General features: G+C 40.9%; 2 protein-coding genes across 4 annotated transcripts in view; both read left to right on the top strand.

The window, feature by feature from the left end:
- Nucleotides 1–9,341, top strand: part of SEC24C (SEC24 homolog C, COPII component) — a 38,224-nt gene extending 28,883 nt beyond the window's left edge. For all 3 annotated transcript variants that reach the window (XM_014879941.2, XM_088168967.1, XM_014879938.2), the window contains 11 exons: nucleotides 53–146; nucleotides 1,826–1,942; nucleotides 2,437–2,607; nucleotides 2,994–3,090; nucleotides 3,358–3,503; nucleotides 3,870–4,008; nucleotides 4,803–4,921; nucleotides 5,306–5,485; nucleotides 6,126–6,317; nucleotides 6,742–6,831; nucleotides 7,254–9,341. In XM_014879941.2, coding sequence (XP_014735427.1) covers nucleotides 53–146; nucleotides 1,826–1,942; nucleotides 2,437–2,607; nucleotides 2,994–3,090; nucleotides 3,358–3,503; nucleotides 3,870–4,008; nucleotides 4,803–4,921; nucleotides 5,306–5,485; nucleotides 6,126–6,317; nucleotides 6,742–6,831; nucleotides 7,254–7,394 — 1,486 coding nt within the window. In that variant the 3' untranslated portion in view covers nucleotides 7,395–9,341. The remainder of the gene's footprint in view (nucleotides 1–52; nucleotides 147–1,825; nucleotides 1,943–2,436; nucleotides 2,608–2,993; nucleotides 3,091–3,357; nucleotides 3,504–3,869; nucleotides 4,009–4,802; nucleotides 4,922–5,305; nucleotides 5,486–6,125; nucleotides 6,318–6,741; nucleotides 6,832–7,253) is intronic.
- A 1,776-nt stretch (nucleotides 9,342–11,117) lies between these two features.
- POFUT4 (protein O-fucosyltransferase 4) lies at nucleotides 11,118–18,310 on the top strand. Its single transcript, XM_014879952.2, has 3 exons — nucleotides 11,118–11,825; nucleotides 13,112–13,737; nucleotides 17,399–18,310. Exons 1-3 carry the CDS (start codon nucleotides 11,124–11,126, stop codon nucleotides 17,544–17,546), a joined length of 1,476 nt encoding a protein of 491 aa, XP_014735438.1. The 5' UTR covers nucleotides 11,118–11,123; the 3' UTR covers nucleotides 17,547–18,310.
- Nucleotides 18,311–25,449: the final 7,139 nt, after the last annotated feature.

The raw sequence follows: 25,449 nt of genomic DNA, 5'->3' as shown, positions 1-25,449 counted from the left end.
CTTGTTAAATGGGATCGTGAATTAATCTTTTTTTTCTCTTAATCTTTGCTAGTTTGCTGGATCAGATTCCAGAAATGTTTGCTGACACGAGAGAAACAGAAACTGTTTTTGCACCTGTGATTCAAGCAGGGCTGGAGGCCCTGAAGGTTAGTAAATGCATTTTTATGACAAATGATTTTCAGCCAAGTACTCTGAAGTTCATATTCTGCTAACACACACCAATAAGACAATTCTAAAGATTTTGTAAGCTCCTTATAGTAGATGCACTACATGTAGGGAGTACTTGGCTTTTTCTTGAAGTGCATGAACCTTCTGTTTTATGCAGCTATCTATATGTTCTTTACCCAGTTCTTTTTTTAATAATTTTCTTCAAAGTGGAAGAACATAGCTTACTCTCAGTTGTCTGTCTGGGTTTTGCTTTAAACAGTTTACAGAACCTATAGGAAAAAAAAGAGCCTCCAGCATTAAAAAAACAGGTGCTGAAGTCTGTTAAACTCATGGAAATGTTCTGTAGTTTGGTGTCTTTTTAATCCTGTACTCTGGTACAATCATAAATAAAAGGAGAGAATATCATCAGTTGAAGTTGCCTACAACAACGAGCTAACCAAGTAAACTTTCCCTAAAGTTCTTCCATTCTAATACTTCATCCAGACATAATTACATGCATGGTTTAACTCTGACTTGTATCTACTGATCCAATTGATTGCCTGTATGTCTTCACCCCAAACTGTTGACACAGGTCTATTTGTCTGTCACATCAGAGAATCATTTTAGTTGACTTCACAGTAAGCCTTTAATCCAGTACTGCCAAGTTCTCCACTTGACCATGTTCCTAAGTGACACTTCTACACATCTTTTAAATGCCTCCAGGGATGTTAACTCCACTACTTCCTTGGGCAGCCTGTTCAGTGCTTGACAGCCCTTTCACTGAGGAAGTTTTTCCCAATATCTAATCTAAAATTCCGCTGCTGCAACTTGAAGCCATTTCCTCTTGTCCTATCCCGTATTAAGTGGGAGAGGAGGCTGACTCCCACCTGACTACAGCCTCTTTTCAGGTAGTTGTAGAGTGCAAGATCATCTCCCCCGAGCCTCCCTTTGCTCCAGGCTGGACAACTCGAGGTCTCTCACTCACTCCTCAAGCAAGAATTGTGCTCCAGAGCCCTTCTCTGAACATGCTACAGCATCTCAGTGTCCTTGTAGTGAAGGGCCCAAAATGTCAAGGTGTAGCCTCACCAGTGCTGCATACAGGGGGAATGATCCTTAAAGTCTCTCTTAAACTCCGTTTTTGTTACAGTTGTTCAATCAAGATGTAGTAAAAATTGCTAATTGACTTTTTGCATACTGCATGTGTCAGAGAAAGTAACCTATTAAACATTAGCTAGTGTTGACATAGGGTGTTGATTTTAAATTGCTGATTTCTTGAAGCTCAGATTACAAAATTCTTTGCCATTTCTGTGACTTTTTTCCACAAATTCAATAGCTGCAAACCAGGGAAGAAGACATTGCAACGTGTTTGCACAACACCTTTCATATATGGGTCCTTTCAGTTCTGTCTCCTTGGAGAAAGTTCTTTTCTCCCTGCTGTGGAATTAGCACAAATCCAGTAGAATTCAAACCTGCTCTTCTGTAACTGACTGGTAATTTGTGCTCCCTCCGTTGGACACCAGTCACATAACCAAGTGATAGTGAGCCTGTGAGTCTGGTAGACTCACCCTGACTTTAAAAGAGTGATGAGGTTGTTTGAATGTTTGTTCTTCAATCACAGCTTCCCTTACAGTTTGTGTAAATATTTCTAACCTCTGTTACTGCACTCACTTTCCTGCAGGCAGCTGAGTGTGCTGGCAAGCTCTTCATTTTCCACACCTCTCTGCCCATCGCAGAGGCTCCAGGGAAGTTAAAGAACAGGGATGATAGGAAACTGGTCAACACAGATAAGGAGAAGGTAATAATGGTTTGCATAATCCTTACATAAGGATGTATATTTTTCTCTTTATGGAATAAAATAACTGAAACAACGTTTAAAAAATTACAAGGATAGCAGATACTGTAACTGTCCCAGCTAATAGCTTTCCACTACTTTTTTTAATAGTATTCCACCTTTATCTTCTGTTCCCAAGTAGGGCTATGGAGGCTTGACATCATAAGGACAGCTCTAGTCTGAGAACAAGAAGAGTTAGCTCTAGACTGTTACACAGGGTAAAATACCAAATCTGGGTTAAAGTAAATGTGCTGAATTTGCAATTAAAGCAAAAGGTGTAGTAATTTTCATAATAATTAACAGTTCTTCAAAGGCAGAATCAGGGACAACTTAGATGATTCTACTTTCCCTGAAGAAAGACTTAAAGTATAAAAGAGTATTGACTGGGATTATAAACTGGATCTCACTTTCCTTTTCCTTCACAAACTTCTGATGTCATCTCTGATTTCCTTTCTTAGACTTTGTTTCAACCACAGACAAGCTTTTACAACAACTTGGCCAAGGACTGTGTGGCCCAGGGCTGCTGTGTGGATCTATTCCTGTTTCCAAACCAGTATTTGGATGTGGCAACTCTGGGTGTGGTACCTTACCAGACAGGAGGCTCCATTTATAAGTATGCGTATTTCCAGGTAGGAGCAGCATTGACTCAGGCTGTCGTCTGATCCAACTAAGAATAATTGTTTAGCTGAAAGTTCTTTTTTTCATTGTGAGAATCATAATGAAGAAATACGTCTTTGGTTGTAAATGGCTACTTAAATTTCAAGATAATCAGCGAAACTATTTAGTAGCTTTGTGTCTTTATACAAATATCTCTGTTAATAACAAAACCCAACAGGGAGAGCTAGGCTGTTACCTCTTAGCACAATATTTTATTAGCAGGCCACTGAGCCTGATATCATGGCTGACTTCTAACATAAGACTGCAGGAGGTAGTATCTGGTTTTAAATTATTTTATGTTTATGAAGCCAGTCTGATTTATGGAAGTGTGAAACTTCAATTACTGCTTACCTTCTAGCTGGAGACAGACCAGTACAGATTCCTGAATGACTTGAGAAGGGATGTCCAGAAAGAAGTGGGATTTGATGCTGTAATGAGAGTGCGCACAAGCACAGGTGGGTGTTAGCATGGAGGAATCTTAATAAATTGACTGCTTCAAGCATGTGTCATGGGAAGAAAGAAATCTTCCTGTAATTTGAAACACATGGTGACTAGGCTATCCCAAAAGCTCTGCTAAAGCTTTTGAATTGTAAGACTTTTGTTGAGACTGCAAAGATACCCGCTGAAATCTGCGAGGATAACTTGGTGTCAGGGTCAAAAGGATGGCTGTCTTGGTATTCTGTTGAAAACGGTGGTTCATGTTGGGTTTTCCCCTCTTTTAGGTATTAGAGCAACTGACTTTTTTGGAGCTTTCTATATGAGCAACACAACTGATGTAGAGATGGCAGGTCTGGACTGTGATAAAACAATCACAGTGGAATTCAAGCATGATGATAAATTGAGTGAAGACAGTGGTGCGCTGCTTCAGGTGAGGGGGAGGCTTTATAGAAGTGAGCTGACAGTTGAACTGAATTGTTAGACACTTCTTCAAGGAATTGTTTGTTCTTTCTTTCTGCATCTTAACCATACCCTTCCAGCATACTTGTTTTGAGGGTGACCTAGACTGCTCCAAGCTACAGTCCTGTTTTCTAAAACCAAGTCCCTTAAGACAAGTGTTAAAATTGTTACTTGTTACCTTTCGTTGACTGTGGTTCTTAGCGTGTATTTTAGCTTATTGTCCAAGTCTTTTATGTAGTTACCTTATTTGTTCATGCATCTGAGTCCTAGCTTTTAATGAAGTATATTCTAACCCTGCCCCCATTTCTCTGTCTCCTGGCATTTTTGTCTCCTGCAGTGTGCTCTGCTGTATACAAGTTGTGCAGGACAGCGACGACTCCGCATTCACAACCTCTCCCTGAACTGCTGCACGCAGCTTGCTGACCTCTATCGGAACTGTGAGACTGACACCCTCATCAACTACTTGGCTAAGTATGGTAAGGGTTAATATGAAAATGAGAATTGCAACCTCTAACTGCTGCTGAAATGCCTGTTTTGTCACCCAATGACACCTGTTTATTCTTCCTGCTTCAAATGTCAGGTGGCAGTTCTGATACTTTATTCAGTTATGGGAAAGAGGATAAAGCTGTGATGGTTGTATTGCTGCTTAGGATGAGAGGTACAGATGGAGGGTGTAGGCTTATTCTTTACACAAATTCTTTTCTAAATGTTTTTAATAACAGTTTGCATTGCCAGCTGTCTAAAATCTTTCTATTTAGTTCATTCTTTAACTGTTGCAGAATTTTGCTCTCGCAGTAGGAGATGGTGGTCCTTGTTCATAGGTTTGGGTTAAATGTCATACACTCATGTACTGTACCCTATTTATCCTTTCTAGCTTGCAGTAAAAGCCTAGAAATCCAACAGAGATTGAGAGTTATGTATGTTAATTGCCATTAAAATGAAAGAAACTATCCATTTTCAGACCATTAATGGAAGATGGCCAGTCTATAAAAGGAATTTTTATAGAACCCTGTACTTTCAATTATGATAAATATATTTTAAGTACATAGGAGATACAGAGTTCAAGATTATGTAATGAAATGGAGTAAATGAGCTTCTTCAGGTTATCAATAGGAATATATCATCATTTTCCTACAAGTTTGAAGCAAGAAGAATAAAGACTTCCATAAACAATAGTTCTTTAGATTTCATTTGTGGAAGTAGTGTTGGGGTTTTGCTGTTCCTGAGCAATCACTTGACAGCAGTCTATCTCTTTCCTCTCTCTGTGCAGCATATCGTGGAGTCCTGAGTAGTCCAGTGAAGACTGTACGAGATGCACTGATCAACCAGTGTGCCCAGATCCTAGCCTGCTATCGAAAGAACTGTGCTAGTCCCTCTTCTGCTGGCCAGGTAAACTCCAATGCCTTCACTTGAATCCCAGGCTTGGAAATTAAAAGTGATTACAGCTTCTTCTCACTTAGCCTGCTCAAAAAAAGTCAATTCCTTTCCTCAGCAGAAAGTTGCAAAGAGGAGACTCAGGAAAGTAGATATACTACTATGAGTAAAATTGTAGTTCAGAATGGCTTCTTGGACATGTATCTGGAGCCTGGGGAGCACTGCCCGCTTCAGGGAAAGGTTTTATATTTCTTTTGCAGTCCATGATAGAAGTAGACTATCATCTTTCACTCCTTGTGGCTGTACCACACTTAGTTGGTTCATGCAAGCCTCATTTTGTCAAATATAAGCTTATTCAGCAAGACAGCTGACCAGCTTCTGTCTGCTTGTGACTTCTAGCTCATCCTCCCCGAATGCATGAAGCTGCTTCCTGTGTACTTGAACTGTGTGTTGAAGAGTGACGTACTTCAGCCTGGCCCAGAGGTCACAACAGATGACCGTGCCTATATCCGTCAGTTAGTGACATCCATGGATGTGGCTGAAACAAATGTTTTCTTTTATCCCAGGCTTTTGCCCTTGGTGAGTAATTCAAGATCTTCTTAGCACTTGAGGCTTGCTGTTGTTTCATTGACTCATCTTAAGGACTGGCATTTATATTTTATGAAGGGAATGTGATTTGAGAAGTATTTGGGGATCTGCCATCTGTTGGGATATTTCACATTATTTTGCTCAGCATTACTGCATCTTGTGAATTTCTTGGGGGATATTTTTTTCCTGAGCTGTAAGCATATGACTAGTGGCAAAGAAGACACTTTTGACCCTTTCATAGTCTTCTTAAAAAGTCTTACAACTTCTTGTAGTAATTTTCATCATTGCAAGGTAACTCCCCGTACTGTTCTGAGTTTTCATTACCATAGTTGCTGGAATAATACTAAAAACCAATTTCATTCCTACTCCAGGAGGTGATATTTGTACTTAAGTCTTTTCACAGAAGCCTTATGTTCTCTTTTGCTGACTAAGAGTCTCTGAACTGCTTCTGTGTCACTTAGAGTAAGAAAACTAAGGAAGATGCTACTTCAGTCACAATTATTGCAGTCTTGAGAGTCCTAGAAATGAGAAAATCATTGGGGTATTCATGGCAGAAATTTTCAAGACTTCATAAGATGTTCTTGTTTTATAACCTTTATTTTACTTTAATGTTTTTTCCCCTGTAAAACAGACCAAAGCAGATGTTGACAGTGATGCTTTGCCAGCAGCCATTCGGAACTCCGAGGAGCGTCTTTCCAAGGGTGACATCTACCTGCTGGAGAATGGGCTGAACATCTTTGTGTGGGTGGGAGTCAGCGTGCAGCAAAGCCTGATCCAGAACCTCTTCGGAGTGTCATCCTTCAGTCAAATTAGCAATGCCTTGGTGAGCTGGATGGAACTGTGGGAGCTAGAGTCTGTGAGAGTCACCCAAAAGTAAAAACAATGAGAAAGCCAGTAGAAAAAAACAGCATTTCATTTTTCGTAATAGAAATGAGAGAAGCACAGATGTGTGAAACTAGTGGAAATGTTGATAGTCTGGGCATGTCAGGCATGCTTTTTGCCTAGGTGTATTTGACAAGTCATATCATTAACAGTGAAGAGAACTGTTGATATTTAAATGGAATACATAGTTGAACTTCAATTCTGATTTCATGTTATATTCTCTTTTAAGTAGTTGAAGTCAAAGAGCTTGTATGCTGATGGGGGTAGATATTTCTCTATCCTTATACAGTAGGCCAAAACTGCTGACTTTTGTTTAACATTGCTACTTCCCAAGACTAATGGGGATTGGATATCTTTAATTTCAGAGTACCCTGCCAGTCTTGGAAAACCCCTTTTCGAAGAAAGTGCGATCTATTGTTGATGTGCTCCAAGGGCAGAGATCCCGCTACATGAAGGTAAAAATGTCCCCCATTTACAGCTTTAAACTCCCTTCCCTCTTAGTAGAGTCAGATAATGCCTGGTAATGCTGCAGTACTGAATCTCATAAATGTTGTTCAAAGTTTTCAAGAATCTGAAAACAAATTTCACTAGTTTTGGAGTTTTGTGCTTATCATAGTTCTAAAACTTTTCTTTTTTTCATATCTATTACAATACACTACTATTTGAACCACATATATGGTATTTTCCATCTGTTTAGAAAGGATTGAGGCTTAAGCTAGCTGAGTTACAGAAGTCAAAGTACATAAGCCATATATGCTGTGATTCTGGCGATCTTTGGGGTTTTGAGCGTTTAGCTTTTTGCTCTGTTTTCCCCATGAGACTAATTCTAATTCTACCCACTGTTGGTTTTGTTCTTGTTTTGTTTGTTTTTTTGTAGTTGATAGTTGTGAAGCAAGAAGATAAGCTGGAAATGCTGTTCAAGCACTTTCTAGTGGAGGACAAGAGCCTGACTGGGGGGGCTTCATACGTGGACTTCCTGTGTCACATGCACAAGGAGATTCGGCAGCTACTGAGCTAGAGGAGTGAGCGGTGCTAGAACTCAGCAGTGACATTTCAGTCTCCACTAATGACCTGATCAGAAGGCCCAGCGCCCTCAAAAAGGACAACATAGAAATCTGTACAATTCCATAATTTTTAATACACATTGCATAAGCAGAAATCCTTTCAACCTTTCCCAATCCCGTATGAGAGATGAAATATTTTCCTGGTGAGGGCTAAAAAGAAAAAGGCCTTTGATACCAGGTCTTTTATTTGCATCTAAATTGTTTCCTGTGCTTGGCAGGAGTTCACTCCCCACCCCACCCCATGCTCGCTAATCCTGTTGTAATGAATGTAGGGTTTTTTTCAGTTCACTGTACATGATTCAACATCGAGTGAAAAAGCGATAACTCTTCAAAACTTCTGGTAGCTGCTGTGCATTTGTGTGGGTGCGTGTGCATGCTCCAAGTGTGAAGAGGATGCACAGGTGGGGAAGACAAGGTCCGGTGATGGGAGCTGGAGCAGCCAAACATTTTCACTCTCCTCTAAAGAGGGAAACGTGATCTGTCAGAGCACAGATGTATCATGTGGCTGTCTGAACCAGAAAGCCATGAAAAATGAAATGAGTGGTAAGCCAGGAGGCAGCAGGGCAAACTTCTCTCCACAATCTTCCCTGTACCATAAGTTGCTGTGCAGAACTGTAATGGAGTAATCAACAGTTAAGTGGGCAAAAATCAACAGCTTCTGAACACTGTAGGGGTAGAGATGGTACTTCCTGTTGACATGTGTGGTGACTCCTTTCCTTCTTGTTGCACGGCTCTGTATTGTCCTACATGTTCCATGACCTCTCCTGCAGAGTTTACCTGTCTGTCAGATGGTGGTGGGAACAAAAGCTTCTTAACCTTAAGCAGAAAATACTTTTAGCAAGGTGATGGGAGACTGTGTAGGAATTGGATGATAAGGAAGTGGCCATTTTCAACCATATTTTTGTGAATCATAGCAAACAAGCAAGAATTTGATTTATACTGACGTGAATTTGAGATTGCTTTGTACCCTGGAATACAAGGAAGGGGATACAAAACCTTAAGATTTAGACTGTACTGTAATAGGTATTGCAAGTACCTGATTTTGGCTATTGACATCACCTGGGCCATAGCAAAGAGTTTCATTACGGGATGTTTGTACCCTCCACATTCTATCTACTGATCAGCTTGCACAAAACCTTTTATAAGCCTGTTTGTTAAACTAAAATACCTCAGACAGATTAATCCATCCACTTTGGCTGCTCTGCTGCTCCATTTTGCAAGGGTGGATGAGAAGACTCCTGTGAAGAGGGAGCTAGTGTAATCAAATTCAGAATTCCAAGGGCTTTGTTTATTCACTTTTGAAAGGGGGCTTGTATATTTTAACTTGAACACTTAACAGGTGTTCTTCCAATACCCAGGAGTTTAAGCTACCAATAGCACTAAAAGTGAAAGGAAGAATGTGGATGGATTACAGAACATGTTATCTGGGCTTGATATTTCATAGGAAAGTCCTTGTTAAGATCAGAAAAATATCTGGCTGTGGTTTTAGTTCCGTGTCCTGTAGCATGTATATAAATCCATTTTTCTTCTAATGCTGCTAGTTTGTCTTCCCTCCCATCACTACACAGAAAGGGGAACATGAAAATTGTAATGGAGAAACTCTTTCAAGATGTAGTTGACAGAACTTTCAGCGGTTTTGTATGAATGTGGCTGACTTTTTACTCCACATACTGCCTCCAACCAAAAAAATCTAGAGAATTTTTAATCGGAGGGGGGAAAAAAAGAACTTCCCAGGAATATAATGCACAGCAACCACAGACTTCCACAAATACTAATTTCTAGTATTAATATTGGGGGGTGTGGGGGTGGAAATGAAATCATGAATGAAGCTTTCATTTTCTTCACTTGTTTTTCCAATGCATCTTTTAATTTGTAAAGAAATAAAAATATATTAAGATGTATTTTATGTCATTGTTAGTAAATAAATACTGCTTATTTTTCCAAACCCTGTATTTTGAGGGAGGGGGGAAATGGGAAGGGCTGAAGTCTAGCTCATTGATCCTTTACAATCCAATCTTCTACTAACCAAGTTCAGTCTTTCTTTTTTTGTCGTTGTTATTCGCACTGAATGATAAGAAATTCAACAAGAGTCAACAGACAAAAGGTACTGTTTAATCTCAGTGTTCCTTTATTTAGGTGATTGGTTTTTGACTTTCTGCCCTGTCTGAACTTCCATTTCACAAAGAAATTCTCTTTTTGCTAACACAGCTTGGGTCATTGACTGGGTGGGGGGTTTTTTTGGTCTACTTAGGCAAATATTGCCCTTACCTTCTGACTGTCAAGTTAATGACTTCTGTAGTCTTAAAAAGCTCATATTTCAGAGTTAAGGGCACCTGGATGAATTGGTTGGGGCTGGGGTTTTTTTGGGGGGGTGGGGTTTGGGTTGGTTTTTTTTTGTTGAGTTGTGGGGTTTTTTTTTTTGCTGGGAGTGTTGCTAATTACGAAAATAAAGTTCAGAGTGAACTGGCAGTGTTATCTTGACTGTACCCGTGAATATTGCTGTTGTACAGTTTGTTGATAACCTTATAACAATTCTGTATGAAAGCACAAGACAATCATTGCTAAATATCCAATAATACTAAATTTGCTGTAGAATATCTTTGAGATTCCTCTCCTATAGAATGTACTTTTTGTCCAGAATCTGCCACAGAACTGGTGTGATAATGATGGGCCTTGTGGATCTTGTACATTAATAGTGTGGAGTAAATTGTGCAGAACATTCTGATGCTTGTGGAAATTGCCTTGGAGAGCCCATGTCTGTTACTTTCACAGCGTGGAGGATGCTGTGGTGCTGTTGGAGCAGGCCCAAGCAGTATCTACACCTAACTTTTCAAAGGAAAGGAAAGAAAACTGTTCCCTCTCTAACTTGTTTCTAACACAGCTGAAGAATACTTCTTTGCCTTGTGTCCCTACTAATATCCTGTATTATAACTGATAATTCATAAATATTATATTACCTCTCAAGAACTTAATGTGAAGCTTTTAGCAATTGTGTAACTGAGCAACCGAGTGGTAATTCTAGAATATGTCTGTTGGATTTACACAGTGTAACCCAAACCACTTTGCTATTTATAGAATATTTTAATACTGTAGGAATTATTCAAGGTTGGTATAGAAAAGCAGATTTCAACGGAGCTTTATAACTACCTGTAGATATTTAAAAAAAAACCAACCCAGAAACCAAACAGAAGATTTCTGTTAGTTTTCTGTTCCTTCCTTTTTATGGTCTCCAGGAGGAGCTGAGCTGGGTGCTCCTTCTTGTAACAGCTGACCTCTTGCTTGGTCCAGGAGCCCTCTCTCCGCAGGTGCCTCCGGGGAGCAGCTCGGCTTTATCGCTGTCCGCTGCAGGTACTGCGGGGCCGGTGTTGGCACAGACGGCTGCAGGAGCGGTAGAGGCCGAGAGCTTTACAGCAGCTTCAGCCGTGGTACAGGGTGCTTGGGAGGGAGCTGCGAATGGGTCACTCGTCACTTGCTGCCGCTAGAGCAGGGGTCCGTATCGCTGCTGCTCCGAGGGGCAGTGACAGCACGAGGTGAGAGAGGCGGGGAAGGCGGTGCCGCTCCGGTCCGGTCCGGCCCCCGGGCCCTTCCCCGCCCCGTGACGGCGCCGCCGGGGGCGGGGCCGGCGCCGCTTCCTGAGGCGGCAGGGCGGGCCCGTGGCACGGCCCGGGGGTGGCGGGCCGGGCATGGGGGGCGCCGGGCCGGGGTGGGGGTCTGCGGGCCTGTGGGTGACGCTGGCGCTGCTGGCCTGGAGCGTGGCAGCCGCTGTGGACGCAGAGGGCCCGGCCGAGCCGTGCGGGGCCGACGGGTGGGCGCAGGACGCCGTCCCGCCGGGCGCGGCCTTCGTGGCCGCCGCCTCGTACCGCGGGCCCGGCAACAACGACACGCGGAGCAACAAGGCGCTGCCCATCCTGCTGTGGTGGAGTGGGAGCCTCTTCCCGCACTTCCCCGGCGACACGGAGCGCATCGACTGCCCCCGCGGCTCCTGCCTCGTCACCCGCAGCCGGCAGGTGGCCCGGCACCGCCGCACCAAGGCGCTCATCTTCTACGGCACCGACTTCAGGGCGTACGAGGCGCCGCTGCCTCGCCTGCCCCACCAGACCTGGGCGCTCTTCCACGAGGAGTCCCCCATGAACAACTACGTGCTCTCGCACTCTCCCGGCATCCGGCTCTTCAACTACACGGCCACCTTCCGCCGGGAGTCCGACTACCCGCTCACGCTGCAGTGGCTGCCCGGCACCGCGTACCTGCGGGCCCCGGCCGTGCCCCTGGCCGAGAAAGACGCGTGGCGGCGGAAGGGCTACGGCCCCGTGCTGTACATGCAGTCCCACTGCGATGTGCCCTCGGACAGGGACCGCTACGTGCGAGAGCTCATGAAGTACATCCAGGTAGGTGAGCTGAGTGCGCGGGGAAGCTGTGGCGTGTTGTGCTGTCGGAGCTGGGAACACCCGGCTGTCCCCCTCTATCGCCTCGTTTTAATGGGGTTTGTTTGTCCTTCTTTTAGCCAAGACACGAATCATAACGGGATGCATGCTGACTACAAGCTGGACAGAAAAACTAGTTGTATTCCTTCCTAAAGCGTGATCTAGACTACACCGCATGTCAGTAGGTAGGCCTGATGCAGATGTTAGATGTGGAGTTGGGCGCCCTCGGGATCAGTCACAAGCTGAGCAAAGCCTGAATAAGCTCGGTCTTGTGCATCAAGTGCTAGAAGTTGCTGAAATTTCTGGACTTCGAAGTTAGCATACAGGAAGGCTGTCCCTTTACAAGTCTCACTCCCATTTGAAAGTACGGGAGTGAAGTGAAAAGGCAGGTTGCTCTGTTATGAGAATCTGCTCCTTTGCTGTGTTGTGGTAGGACCATGCTTTTTCTGTGATGGCTCCTACTGCTGTGGTACAGCTGTTGGTGAGTAGCTTCATAAAGTAAAATAATGCAGTTTCTTCCAAGCAGGAAAAAAGCACACTACATTTTTCTCTTAAAAAGTGTGAAGGGTATTAGATTTAAAAAAAAAAAATCTGTTTTTAGACTTTGCTAGAGACTTGTTTTTCGAGTGGTTTCTGTTGTTTCTATTGGTCATGATTCAGTTATTGTGTAAGGCCATCATGTACTGAGTAGTGAAGCAAAGGCAAAATAATTTTTCAAAAATTACTGTCTTCTCCAAGTATGGTGCAGGTTCCAGCTCAAGCATGTTGTCTTGTATTTTTAGACAGTATTCTTTTAGGTCGCTTTCCTTGCATCAATTTTCTCAGTCTAACAAATGGAAAGATTTTGTCGACTTGCCAAGACTGGCAATAACTGTTTGGAAAAGCACTGGGTCTCTTAAGTGGAAAGAGGATGTTTAAATTTACATAGAGTTGAATGCTGTTCCTTACTTGTCGGTTTCTGATTTATCTGGTGATAAATACATATTTGGGTGGCGTCCATGCACTCCCCTCGCCCCTCAGTCTGTAGTTTGGCTAAGGTTGCTTTTGAAACTCAGCACTTGGTTTTCTCCAATGCTTGTGGAACTGAGGCTCTAGGAATAGTCTCAAGGGAAAGAAGTTGGAGTGAGAATGAAGCTAAATTAGTGTAGCTACGAACTGACCTAAGTTAGGAATTTTGCAAGAACTACATGGTCTGAAAACAAGTTCCAGGAGAAAAAATCACTTTGTAAAGATGCTGTTTGCTATTTTAGGTTGACTCCTATGGGAAATGCCTTCATAACCGTGAGCTCCCCAGTGAGCGACTGAGAGACACTTCTACAGCCACTACAGAAGATTCTGAATTTATGACTTTTATTGCCAGGTACAAGTTTCATCTGGCCTTGGAGAATGCCATATGTGATGACTACATGACAGAGAAGCTGTGGCGTCCCATGCACTTGGGTGCTGTCCCAGTGTACCGAGGCTCCCCGGCTGTGCGGGACTGGATGCCAAACAACCTCTCCATCATTCTTATCGATGATTTTGACAGCCCCCAAGAGCTGGCTAAGTATCTTGATTTCCTGGACAAAAATGGAGAGGAATATTTGAAGTATCTAGAATATAAAAACGTTGGTGGAATCAAAAACCAGTTCTTGCTAGAAAGCTTGGAGAAGCGGGAGTGGGGTGTGAATGACATGACTCTGCCCAATTACCTGAATGGCTTCGAGTGTTTCATCTGTGACAAGGAGAACACCCGGGTCAGAGAGGAGCAGGAACACAAGAAGTCTCGTGGAAAAATTCCAGCTCCTAGACCTCAAATAGCTCAGTTCAAGCACATGGGATGTCCTATGCCAACCCCTGGGTTTGGAAGTGTTGAAGACCTCTCTGAGGGAGACAGGTAATGTGCCAATATGATGTCTTTTGAAGGGAAAAAAACTTCAGATAACAGGAGCTGTCACTTTAATAATGCTTTGTACTTAAAGGAGCTCTTGTTACTTCTCCAGTTATATTTTACATTACGGGGGTGGTGTAGGAGTCCTGCTAATACTGTGTAAAGCTGAGGCTGAACAAGAGGCTCAGATTGTGGTGTTAGCAGTTGAAAGAGGAGTATGAGACACAATATTCTGTTAAAATGCTCCGTTACCTCATGCAATGGGGTTATCCTTTGTCCAGCTTAGCCTCTTTGCTCGAGGGAGGGATGTTTCTCAGTACAGTGATGGTAAAGCACGTGGCAGCCCAGAGGCAAAAGCAGCTCTGTACCTCCTTACAAAGTACTGCGTTAAGAATGGGGTTGCCAATGTTCACTGCAGGCCTGCCTGACTCCTGTAGACTTCAGAGCAGAAATTAGGCTCACCCAGAATACAAGACTTATTGCTGTTTTGTACAGCAAAACGCTGACTGTGTTCAAGGATGCCATCCCACTTATTTGGGAGAGGAACTGTGCAGGACAGAGAATAGACTGAGTAGCTCCTTGTTTTCTCTTGGTTGACTGATTTACTGGAGTTTTTTAATACTAATGCCTTTTCTTAGTCTCAGTAGCAAAATGTTTTTTTCCTTTGTAGTGTGCTATGCAGCATCCTACTCTGTAGAAGTATTCTTACTTTTCCATAGGTTTTCTGTTTGAGCATTAGGTGGCAGTAGAGAAGTACTTGTGAAGGCACACGCCGAGCTGCTGCCGGTGTCACTTGCAGGCTCAGGTGCTTCTGTCATTCTTCAGCAGGAAGTTTTGAATAGCTGGTCCATAATTCAAACTACTTTCAAACTTTCGAACTACTTTCAAACTAGTTGCATCCCATGAAAGTTTCCGTGTCTCTCTGTTACTCTCCCCATTTGTAGGTGTGAGATGTGTCTGGAAAAATTGTTCCAGGGCAGCTTTTACATTCTCTGCTGTTTACTTTGTAAAGATATGTGTCCGTAGTTTCCAAGTCATGATCGTGGGCCTCTCCTGTGAAATACAGTGATTTCTGTCTAAGCACCTAAGCTTTAACCATTTTTGCTTGCAAAATGGAACATGATTACTTATAATTCTAACTAAGTAATTATAATACTTATAATTCGAGCAATAGCATAAAGTTGCCATCAAAACATTAGCTAAGCATGCCCATATTTTTGTCTGAGTTTTGACAGTAATGTTATTTAACAGTGTGATCGATTGAGATGAATGCCTACTGAGCCAGTCAATGGAGTGTTTTGTTACTTTAGAAAACGTTGTGGAAAAATGACACAGATCTAGCAGGGATACAAATGATAGGTCTGACTATAAACACACTGAGTTGTGGTTCTGGAGCCTTCTGAACTCGGATGACAACAAAGGAGTTTATGTTAGAGCATATACCCAGTTACAGTAAAGTTACACTACACATTTGCATGCTCTGTAACCCTTATTCCCTGATGTAATTTGTTTTTAGTGTTGATAGATATGCTTAATTGTCAGAATGCTGCTGCAATCAGAATCTCTCTCTGTGTAGTCTATGTAGCTGGAGCACTATTATACCTTTAGCTGTATGTGTGGAGATGTCGTTTCTAAATCCTAATGCAGCCTCACTTGTATTTGAGCTGCTGGGTTTCACACCCAAGTGAGCTTAAGGAAAAAAGCTGTAGAACAAGCAGCTGTATGTGTCAGGTTGTGGTCAGTCACTACCATCTATTGAATTCTTAGCTGCTTTGTACAGAAGATTGTGAGTTGCAGTGCTGCTGCTGAGTATTGTATCTATTTAGGGGAAACCACAATCTCTGGTTATTCTCAAACCCCCATCTTTGTAAGAGAAATGTTTGGCTTGTTTCATTGATAAGGGCTTACAGGATGTTTGAGAATATAAGAACACTAAGTGACAATTTCTTTTCAGTTACCAAAAGTTTTCGTCTGTGGTGGCGTAGGAAAAGAGAAACCAGTGTGCCTTTGATAAAGGAATTGTGAAACCATCGTGGTTTTGTTAGTTCTATTTTATGTTGACGTCACAGTTTATTTTTGATGAGAAAAAAACATTAACAGTGTAGCAGATTTGCCAAGTGTAGGATGGCCCTTGCAATAGAACCCCGTAATCATTCAGGATGAAAGATAAATCTGTATCTCAATAATAATGTTTCAGGTGTATGTCATTCGTAGTTTCTGGTGATTTGTACAGTCCTGTTCATCCTGGGATACTGATTTTTCCCAATTTACAGAATTAGAGTGAAAATATTTTCTTAAAGAAAAATAACAGCAATTTAAAATTACTTTCAATAAAGTCTTCACTTGGATATTGGTGTTGTTTCTGTAGAGTTCATCTGGAAAATGTTTTCCTTTTTTCTGCTCCTTGCTGCCACTTAGTCTTGGGTCTAGTACTTTATGCAAGTAGATTGATTTTCCAAACATGTGCCCTTATTCAGTGCTGCAAAAAGCAAGTAATTCATGTTGGCAGTTCTTGAACCAAGGATAATGAATTTAGCTGGTAGGCAATGTGATCTCACAGTGCATCCAAATGGTGCTGAGGAGCCTTTTGGAAATATTTATTTTTTAAAGCAGAACTAAGCCTCTGTCTGTGATCCTTCACTTTGGAATCTGTGTTGAAAGCTTTGTTTTGGTGTCTGTGTTGGTGTACTCTGCAGAAATGTGCCATCACAGGTGATGCTGGTGACCACAGAAGTTGATTCCCATGGTGTACAGGCTGCCACTCCACAAGGACAGGCACTGGGATGTTTTGTGCATTTTTTGCAGCTTTCCTGGAGTGGTGGGTGAGATCTGCTTCCAGTGCAGTCACACTGGATTCAGTGTATGGTGTACAGAGGGAAGGCAGGAGCCACTGTACTTATTGCTGTGATTTGGAGGGAGAAGAAGCAAAAAATTCTGTATATTAGTTAACAAGCTTTGGGTAACTCATATGGACATATTATATGGTCCCTTTTTCCAAAATTTATGATTTGTTTCTGGGTAGCAGAAATAATGGAGAAGAGGTAAATAATTGGCATACCTTGATATAACACAAGAGAAAGAAGTAGTCCACGTGGGCATGAACTGGAAAGCAATTGCTGAAATTTGCAGTGATGCTGTCTGTACTATGAAAAGGTTGAGACTGTATGCACTGAAGAAGAGACAGCCCATACTTGACCATGTAGTCTGGAGATAAAGAATAGAATCTGTGTTAAGGAATAATGATTTTTGTCATGTGTAACCTGAGTTTGTAGTTGTTTAAAGGGATCATCTGAAATAAAACCCTGATTTTTAGGCTGCTATAAGCATACTGGCCAGGGAAAGCTACTCTCAAAATTTATATAAGGACTCTGTGACAGATTTTATTTTAATAGAAGTTTTAATTCTCTACAATATGATAGTGATAGTATATGCTGATATTTCTAGAATGTTGTAAAGCTAATAGTGACCTTATATTTGCTATAATTTTCAAAGCAAGTTTCTTTAAATGACTTGGAGCACAGTGGCACACTAACAACATACTTTGTTATGACTATCTCTGGGCCTATTTTTATCTTAAGGGAAAGAAAAATATTGTTTCAGTGCTATTACAGCTGCAGAATAATTTGGTTTTTTTAATTGTTTGTGATGGTGTCTCTTTTTGTTTCAGTTGGAAAGAAATGTGGCTACAGGATTATTGGCAAAGCCTTGATCAGGGTGAGGCCCTCACTGCTATGATTCATCACAATGAGTCTCACCAGGGAAGATTTTGGGACTACATGCATGAGATTTTTCTCAAGAGGACAAGGCAACATTAACCCATCTTTGTAAGAGCTTGATTTGAAAATTGCATTCAAAGTTGAGACTGTGAATTTTTACCTCACTTCAAATGTTTGCCTTGAAAAAAACAAAACCAAAAAAACTCTCACAGAGACAATTTTTTCTGGTGCATGAAGTAAGTTTCTGTTATGATTGGATTTTGGCAGTGGAAATGTTAGCAACTGCTTTGATTTGAGTTTCAGCTCTGTGGTGTGAAGCCATTCCTGACTTGCAGGTGTCAACATGTGGAGCAAAAGAACAATTTACTTTCCTTTTGCATTTGCTATACTTATATTATGTCTTACATGACTTCAGGCTCTTGCTCAAGTGCCCTAAGTTATTTCAGGGATTTTTTAAGTCTTCAGAATATTAGTTGTTTTTTAAAGTATTTTATCAATCACATATTCTCTTCATTAAGATGTACTTTTAGCTGCTATTAACAAATGGCTTTTCCAGTGAAGGAATTACAAAAGACACATCTGTGAAGAGCAATCGTGCCTTATGAAATTGCTGCAATAAAGTCTCCTCTCCCAAGTTAAATGCCTCAAATACTCCTCCTTTCCAAGGTAACTGAATAAACTATGGGCAGATCACTTAACTCTGCCTAATTTTCTTCTTTTATGACTTAGTAAATCATATGTACAGTGGGATGGGAGAACTACTTAAGTTGCAACTTTCAAGAAAGTATTTCACACCAGAAAGTGTATTACCTGGTATTGTGTAGAACAAAATAAAATTCTATGCTTTGGTTCTTTTAAGTTTCCATCACATCTGAAATCTGTAATCTTGATTTATTGTTACCTCCTTAATGCTAGCAATTCAGAGGCCTTGGATTTTTTCCTTTTGAGTATCTGCAGCTTTCTGCAAAGACAAATACATTTTAACAATGGTGCTTTTCCAGTGGGCTCTGCGGTTTGGATACAAGTCTTTGTATGCTGAAATGGGTGATCAAAACCAGGTGCACTGAGATGGTTTTGTATCTCTACCAATCCTAACACACACACTGTGATCCTGCTCTGTGACCAGAGTTCCTAAGTGACAACATGTGGATAAATCTTCCTTGCTGCATAGCCTATATTGCTTACAGGTATAAATAAACTCCACTGTTCCCTGCCATAGTGGGCATCTTTCTGAAATAATTAATCTTGCAGTGGAGGGAGACTAATTCAGTGTCACAGGTTTAAAAGCACAGGCAATATGGCCACACTGCAGCGATGTCTCTAATGGTACAATGCTATTTTCTTTGTCCATTTCCCCTCCTCCTTCAGAAGTTAACTACTGACTAAAGAGCCAGAGCTTCTGTGCCTAAGACAGATTGTTGGTAAAGTCTACAGTCTGTTGTGTAATTTGATTTTGTAAGACAGTTTTGTGCATTGCTGTGGGAAGTCTGATGACTGTCAGTAAAAGTTAGGAACAGCAGTGACTCTACATTCTCTCCCTAATTACATCACTGTCTGTTGCTTAGTGCATGGGCACTTATTATAGATCACTTAATATATTTTTCTTTCCCCTCAAATTCCCCTTCATAATGTTATAGATATGGTATTGCAGGTGTAATACCAGTATAGGTAATGATCATCTCAATGTTTGCCTCTCAGGTGACATAACAATATTGCCATGTTAAACTGGGGCACCTTGACAGCAAACACTTCAGACCCATGACTATCACTGGATTTTTACAAATGTAGAAAATACATACACTGTACATTGTTCTCACCTAATTGTTTTTAGGAGAAGAATGGTTTTTTTATCTTTCTTCCCTAATAACAGTAACAAGTGATTCTTCAGCTAAAATGCATTTATCAGTTTAAGTTCCTTTTTTTCAGATATTCAGGAGACATGAATACCTAAGAGAATATATCTCAGTTAATTGTTAAATTGGATTAGTCAAATCAGATTAAAAATTATAGATGTGTATTCAGGATTGAAGAGGCCACTTGCTTGAGAAGTAAATTAAGATAAAACAAATTAAGGCTGCTTTAGTTCTGAATATTGACTTCTACTAAACAAGTTAATGATATTTAAGTAAATTGTTTGAATTAATGCCTTCAGTTACTTGATTTCATGTTTCTGTATAGAAAATAATTGTCTTTTTTAACTGTGTTATCTTAATTAGCTGTATCTCAAAACACTTTCTTATTTCAAGTGTTTTGTGGAATAGCCAGGAGGAGAAATTGTGATCTTGCTTTTTCTACTAAACATAAAAAATAAGAAGCAGGTACTAGCACATGCTGCCTTTACTCTTTTATCCTGTAATTTAAGTAGATTTTTCGGAAGTGCAGCATTTATAATAATTTCCAGATCTTTATTATAATTCTTCTGCTGTTGCCCAAATTAGACATGCTACATTAAATGCACTGTCCCAACAGGAGGAAGTACCAGTGTAAGTCCTTGATGAGTGATGTCCAAAGCCCCATTTTGTCTTCCTGCTCAGCAACATGAGCTGAGCATGTTTCTCAACTAACAGCAGCATTGAAGATCTGGTGGTACAAGCTGAAGAGTAGCTAGCAAAGTAGGTGAAAACTTCTTCCCTGGGGCCCTGATTTGTTCATTTGCTAATTCACAACCGAGTATTCCTTCACCACTATGTACTTCCTGTACTCAACAGCCAACAAGATTATTTTGTTAGTCCTGCAGGGTTTCTTTGTTGCTTTGCTGTTTCTGTACTACAGAAGGCTGTTACTTTGAGCTTGATGCCTGTTGCCAAGCATGATTATTTCTGATTGTCATCTGTCTTCTTAAAGTAGGCATGAAAAGAGTACAGATCTGAAAGTAATTTTATTACAGATATTCTATGGGTTTTGTCTGGTTTTCAAAGTACAACTTCCAGTTTGTAGTTGAGTCACAAGTCATTTGATAGCTTTCTTTTCTGAGTTTTTAGTCTTCCTAGGTTTAACTATTTTTGACAGTCTTAGAGGTGGTGAGCTTCTCAAAAGGTAATGAATATTAGCTACCACTCTTAGCTATGAACCTCACCCAAGCCTTGTTTCTTTTATATCTGCAGTGTTTTTTTCTGTAGTAATAGATCATACTAGCTTTCATCTCCTCTATGTCACAATACTTCCATGATTATTTATAAACTGTGTGTGTGTTGCCTCAATTAATATAGTAAATTTATTTCACTTTTTATGTATGGTGTGGAAGAATTAAGGCTGGAATATTTATTCAGTGCATGGTGTGGATGCTTGTGTAGCTGCCAGGCAAACTCTGCAGGGACAGGAGAGGTGGGAATCCTGCCCAGGTGGATGAAGAGTTCTGCTTGCAGTTGTGTTCAAGGCTGCTGTCTGACCTTCACAGCATCTACTGCTCTGCACAGCAAGGACTGCAAAATGTGGAGTAAACATTTTACCATGGCTTTGCTTTCATTCTCTCTCTTATTTGGAGGAGACAGGAGGAGAAGCTGGGTCTCATAGCCTTGAAGAGTTTGCAGTTAATTTGCTTAATAATGCATTTGAAAGGATTGCTGTATAGTGCCAATGTGTACTGCCAGTTGTAGCCGAAGTGAATTCAATTTACCCTCCTAGTTGTCTTTCTACTAATGCAAGCATGTGAATGCAGACAAGGAAGAAGGTCACTACAGCATTATTATTTTGGAAAAAGGTTCCTGATTTCTGTTCTTGGCTGCTAACTGGATTTCTCACTGCTTTAAATCCAAACCGGCAAGATGGTGGCTGAATGTCATCACTCATATTGTGATTACTGGAAGGCTATATGATACTCAGACTGAACAGGATAGATTCGACATTTGTCTTAATCATGCTCTTACAGTGCAGGTACCCATATTCATAAAAACTGAGACCAATCAGGAATTTATCAAAGGTACCAAATATTGAAGATGATTACCTGTGTAAATGCTTTGGCAGGATGCTACGGACTAGGATGAGTGGCTTCGCTGCTTGTCATGCATTGTGTCTGTTTACTGTGTGACTAGAGGGAGTCTTTCAAAGCTGTCAGGATAGCTTTATTTACTAGCATTAATGTTCTAAAAATAAATATCTCCTCATTACTGCTCACATGAAACACCAGTAGATTCCATCGATGCTGTGTCTCAGAATTGACTTGACAAGCTAGAATAAATTTATGCCCTCTGAGAGGTGAGAGACAAGAAACAAAGAGCTGACTGAAGGTTAAAAATCTAGCAGTTCAATGCATTGCATTGATTGGACAAGCCAAGTTCTCATTCTTCTGCCAAAACTGTGATACCATGTGCAGCCTATTTTTTCAGTTAGAAGCTAGTTATTTTATTTACTGAACTAGTAGTCTGTGTTTTCTGTCCTTTTGCAAAGACTGCAATTTGTTGGAAGCATAACACCTCACTGAAGAATATTGATTTGACACCTAACATTATGATTTCTAGAACTCAAAAGGAGTTCAGAGAGAGTTGCCTTTTCTTATTTCAGTCACTGTAGTAATTTTCAAACCGAAAGACCTCTAGGTCCTCTCTAATGGTAAGTAGAATGAGACCCAAGCAACAGTGGATGTATATGTTTAGAGGGAAAGGAGAATGAGCTGCTTTCTCTGGAAATGGTTTGCAAAGTGCAGCCACAGCTGGAGAATCAGCAGAAATGCCCCTCTTGCACTTTGACTGAGGGTAGTTTTAAGTGGTGTGGAAGAACAACTTCTAAATTACTGGGAACAGGATAAATTGAATTGGAACTCAGCCATCAGGGACATCAGTTTTTTCAGGCATTGCTGTGTTAGACAAGCAGCCATCTGCCTCGCTTACTGTCCTGCCATACACACTCTTCAGCCATGGTCCCAGGAGAGCCACTCCCTTAATCACTAGTTGTCATCTATTTGGTTGTATTTAATTAAGGTTATTGATGGATCTCCAGGCACCTTCTGGGAAGTTGTATTAATTGGCAACATACAGGGTGGCAGGTACCTTCATTCTGCCCAGAGACCTCTCCTGGCAGATTGAAATTAATCAGAGACAAAATCCTTTTAGTGATATGACCAACTGAGCCAAAGATTGCGTCAGACTTTAACAAACTGTACTTCTCTTTATGGTTCATTGTCTGAGAGCTGGCAATGAGAGATATATGGCCTGCAGAGGGATTAGGAAGGATGGAGAGGAATGCAGCTGCAGGGTTTGTTCCAGAGCTCTTACACCACTAGCATCTTAATTTGTGTGCTGTTAAATGCATTTTTTACTGCAGAAAAGACCCATTGAATGTGCAAGTGTCTCAGCTAGAGATGGTTCTGGGGGTTTTGGAATGAATCAGAGCAGATGATAGTACTTTATGACATCTCTGAGCAAATAAGGAGGCACAGGTAACTTGCAGTGGAAATGGGCTGAATTTCCTAAATCCTGGGAATTAGGGATTAGGGATGGCAGCTCAGAACTACTCAGGTTGACAGAAAAATGCAGGGCAGCTGATCTGATCGAGATAGCACAAGATAGGGGTTGGTGTGGGAGTTGGGATGGGGTGTGACACGTTTAGTTGTCAGTGCATGAATGCATTGTGCTAATAAGAGCATTAAGTGCTAATACTGTCCAAACACAATAGCTCAGAAGGCAGAAGTTAAGTCTGAACCACCTGGAATCTTAGCAAACTGGTTAGTTTCACTACTAAAGTGGAAGTGCTTTAAATTTTAAAGCATCTAATTAAATTAGTTTAAGGAGGTCAGGGTGAGACAGATGAGAATAAAGGAGTGGTAGGTGAGGGCATTATGAACTGGTATGAGAAGAACTGGTGTATTCAGGATAAATTTGTGTGAATATACTGGAATTTACCTGAAAGTTGGATCCAGGCAATCAAAAATGCATGGATATCAACTCTATGCTTTTTTCCCAATAAAACTGATTTCTTAGCCTCATCCCCTAACTGAATTTTAGGCAGTATCTGGAGGTTTTACATAACTACACCAGAAAGTGAAGAATACTTGGTGTAATTTCTCATCTCTTAAAGAGGTGTTTAAGATAACAATCTCGTTTTAAAGGGTGTATTTTATCACAGCACTGTTGGCATTGTATTTAATTGTGGCATAGCATTTACTGTAGCACCAGACATGGCCCTTACTCAGTTGTGATGTACATTGTTTTCAAATCTAGTATTAATAGTTTAAGGCCTGTGGTTAATTTTGGTTTTGCTCAGCTGAAATGCAAGCTAGGATTCAGCTTTCAAGGTGTTTATACAAGAAAAAAAGTTGTATATGCTAATTAGTGAAAATTGAAGTCTTACATGGTTTTTACAGTTGTACATTCAGGATTCACAGTGAAACATCTCTGGGGCTCACTGTTGAGGGAGTTTGGTTTCTGACTGTCCCTATAAAGTCAGCACTTCTGTCCCATCCATTAGTGAGAGTTGATGCTATCAGCTTTATGAAATACAAACTGTAGAGACTTTTGGCTGTTGAGTAACACAGCCCTGTTGTAGTTCCACATTCTCCCTTAAAATTAATGTGTAATATTCAAAAATAATGTTTAATAATAAAACTGTGTCCTGCTTCAGACATCCTTGCATGGTGTGTGCAGATACCATCATGTACCTTATTGTGTCTGCTTGGGAATCTCTTAGGCTGATGCTCCAATACTGGACTGATGCCAAAACATTCGTTCTAATGCAGGCAGCAGTAACTTACAGGAAGCTATTACAATTCTCCTTGTGTAGTTTGCCTTTCTATTTCTCAGCCTCCCCTCCTCCCTCACCTCATTTTTCTTGGAATTACTTAAATGAGCAATCAGCTTTTGAAGGTGAAAGGACTTGAAGGTGCTGCTACCATTAGCTAATGTAATTTGGAGAAAGGGAGGTTGATTTACAGGGAGTGAAGGCCAGCTTTTCTTAAGTCCTGGTACTTTTGTCTTTCCTTGTTACTGTTTCTGTGCCAATCTAGTCAGGCACTGCAGGAGGCAAATGCAGCAGGTGAAGGTGGGTAGCTAGCAGGAAGGTAGCAAGGGGATCTAGAAGAGGAAAAACCAAGAGTAGCTGAACCTCACATGAACACGAATACTGAAATGTATTATTTCAGGTCCCTGTCTTGGACTTTCAAATTCTCCATTGTTCAGAGTTGCACAGTGCAAGCCCCCTGGCCTAATTTGAAGGTGTCAGCCTGTTTTCTTTCTTCTCTACTGGTAGTCAAGCTCAAAGGATAGCTTGTTTCCTGTCTTTTCAGGGAAAAAAATAGAAATAGACAAACATTCTGTTTACCAAAATGTTTCAGAACTTCCAGAAAGCATTTGAATTTGGACTTTAAGAGAGGAAAATTTACTCCCAGAGGAGAGCTAAAAAAATATATTTTGTTTACTTGAACATGTGTTCTCATACTCTTTAATTTGGACATGAAGTATATACTATTTTAAAAGTAGCACAAAAATAATTATAAAATTGGATATACCAGAATTTATTGTCAGCAGATGCAATAAATTCTAGTAACCGTATTGAGAATATTGTGGTATAGGTCTGGTGATGTTTAGCTCAAGGTAACAGAATTTCTAAAGTCTCATTAACTTCCTTGACTAGGCAAAAGGGAGTGCTTTGCCTTGGGTTTTATGTCTAGGAGGTTGAATATATTTTAATTCAAATCAGTATACTGGGGGGAAAGAAAGAAAGAAAGAAAGAAAGAAAGAAAGAAAGAAAGAAAGAAAGAAAGAAAGAAAGAAAGAAAGAAAGAAAGAGATTGCAAAGAAAAGCAGTTTTGATTTAGTCTTCTGTATAAAGTCAGAGGACTCCAGCTGTTCCTGATCCAGTGGGAAAATGGCATATTCAGGAGCTGCTCCATGACAAGCATCTGCATGTTTGTGCCCTCAGCGTTCAGGATCTAACGCTTCAGTTTTCTGCACCCACCTTGTCCCTCCTGCCGTGCAGAGACCTGTTTGTATTCCAGCCCTGGGAATATTCCCGTGCCTTCTGTGTTGCCTGCCTTTTTCAGATAGGGACATAAGCACTCCAGAACCTGCCA

Source organism: Sturnus vulgaris, chromosome 8 (assembly GCF_052056855.1).
Source record: "Sturnus vulgaris isolate bStuVul1 chromosome 8, bStuVul1.hap1, whole genome shotgun sequence".
Lineage (NCBI taxonomy): Eukaryota > Metazoa > Chordata > Aves > Passeriformes > Sturnidae > Sturnus > Sturnus vulgaris.
Note: the sequence above shows the minus strand (reverse complement) of the source record. Positions and strands in the feature narration are given on the sequence as shown.

Excerpts from the sequence above, each read along its gene's own strand:
- POFUT4 (XM_014879952.2), top strand. The coding sequence starts at position 11,124 with ATGGGGGGCGCCGGGCCGGGGTGGGGGTCTGCGGGCCTGTGGGTGACG. Across the intron at positions 11,826-13,111 it reads AGCTCATGAAGTACATCCAG|GTTGACTCCTATGGGAAATG; the intron begins GTAGGTGAGCTG and ends TTGCTATTTTAG. Across the intron at positions 13,738-17,398 it reads GACCTCTCTGAGGGAGACAG|TTGGAAAGAAATGTGGCTAC; the intron begins GTAATGTGCCAA and ends TTTTTGTTTCAG.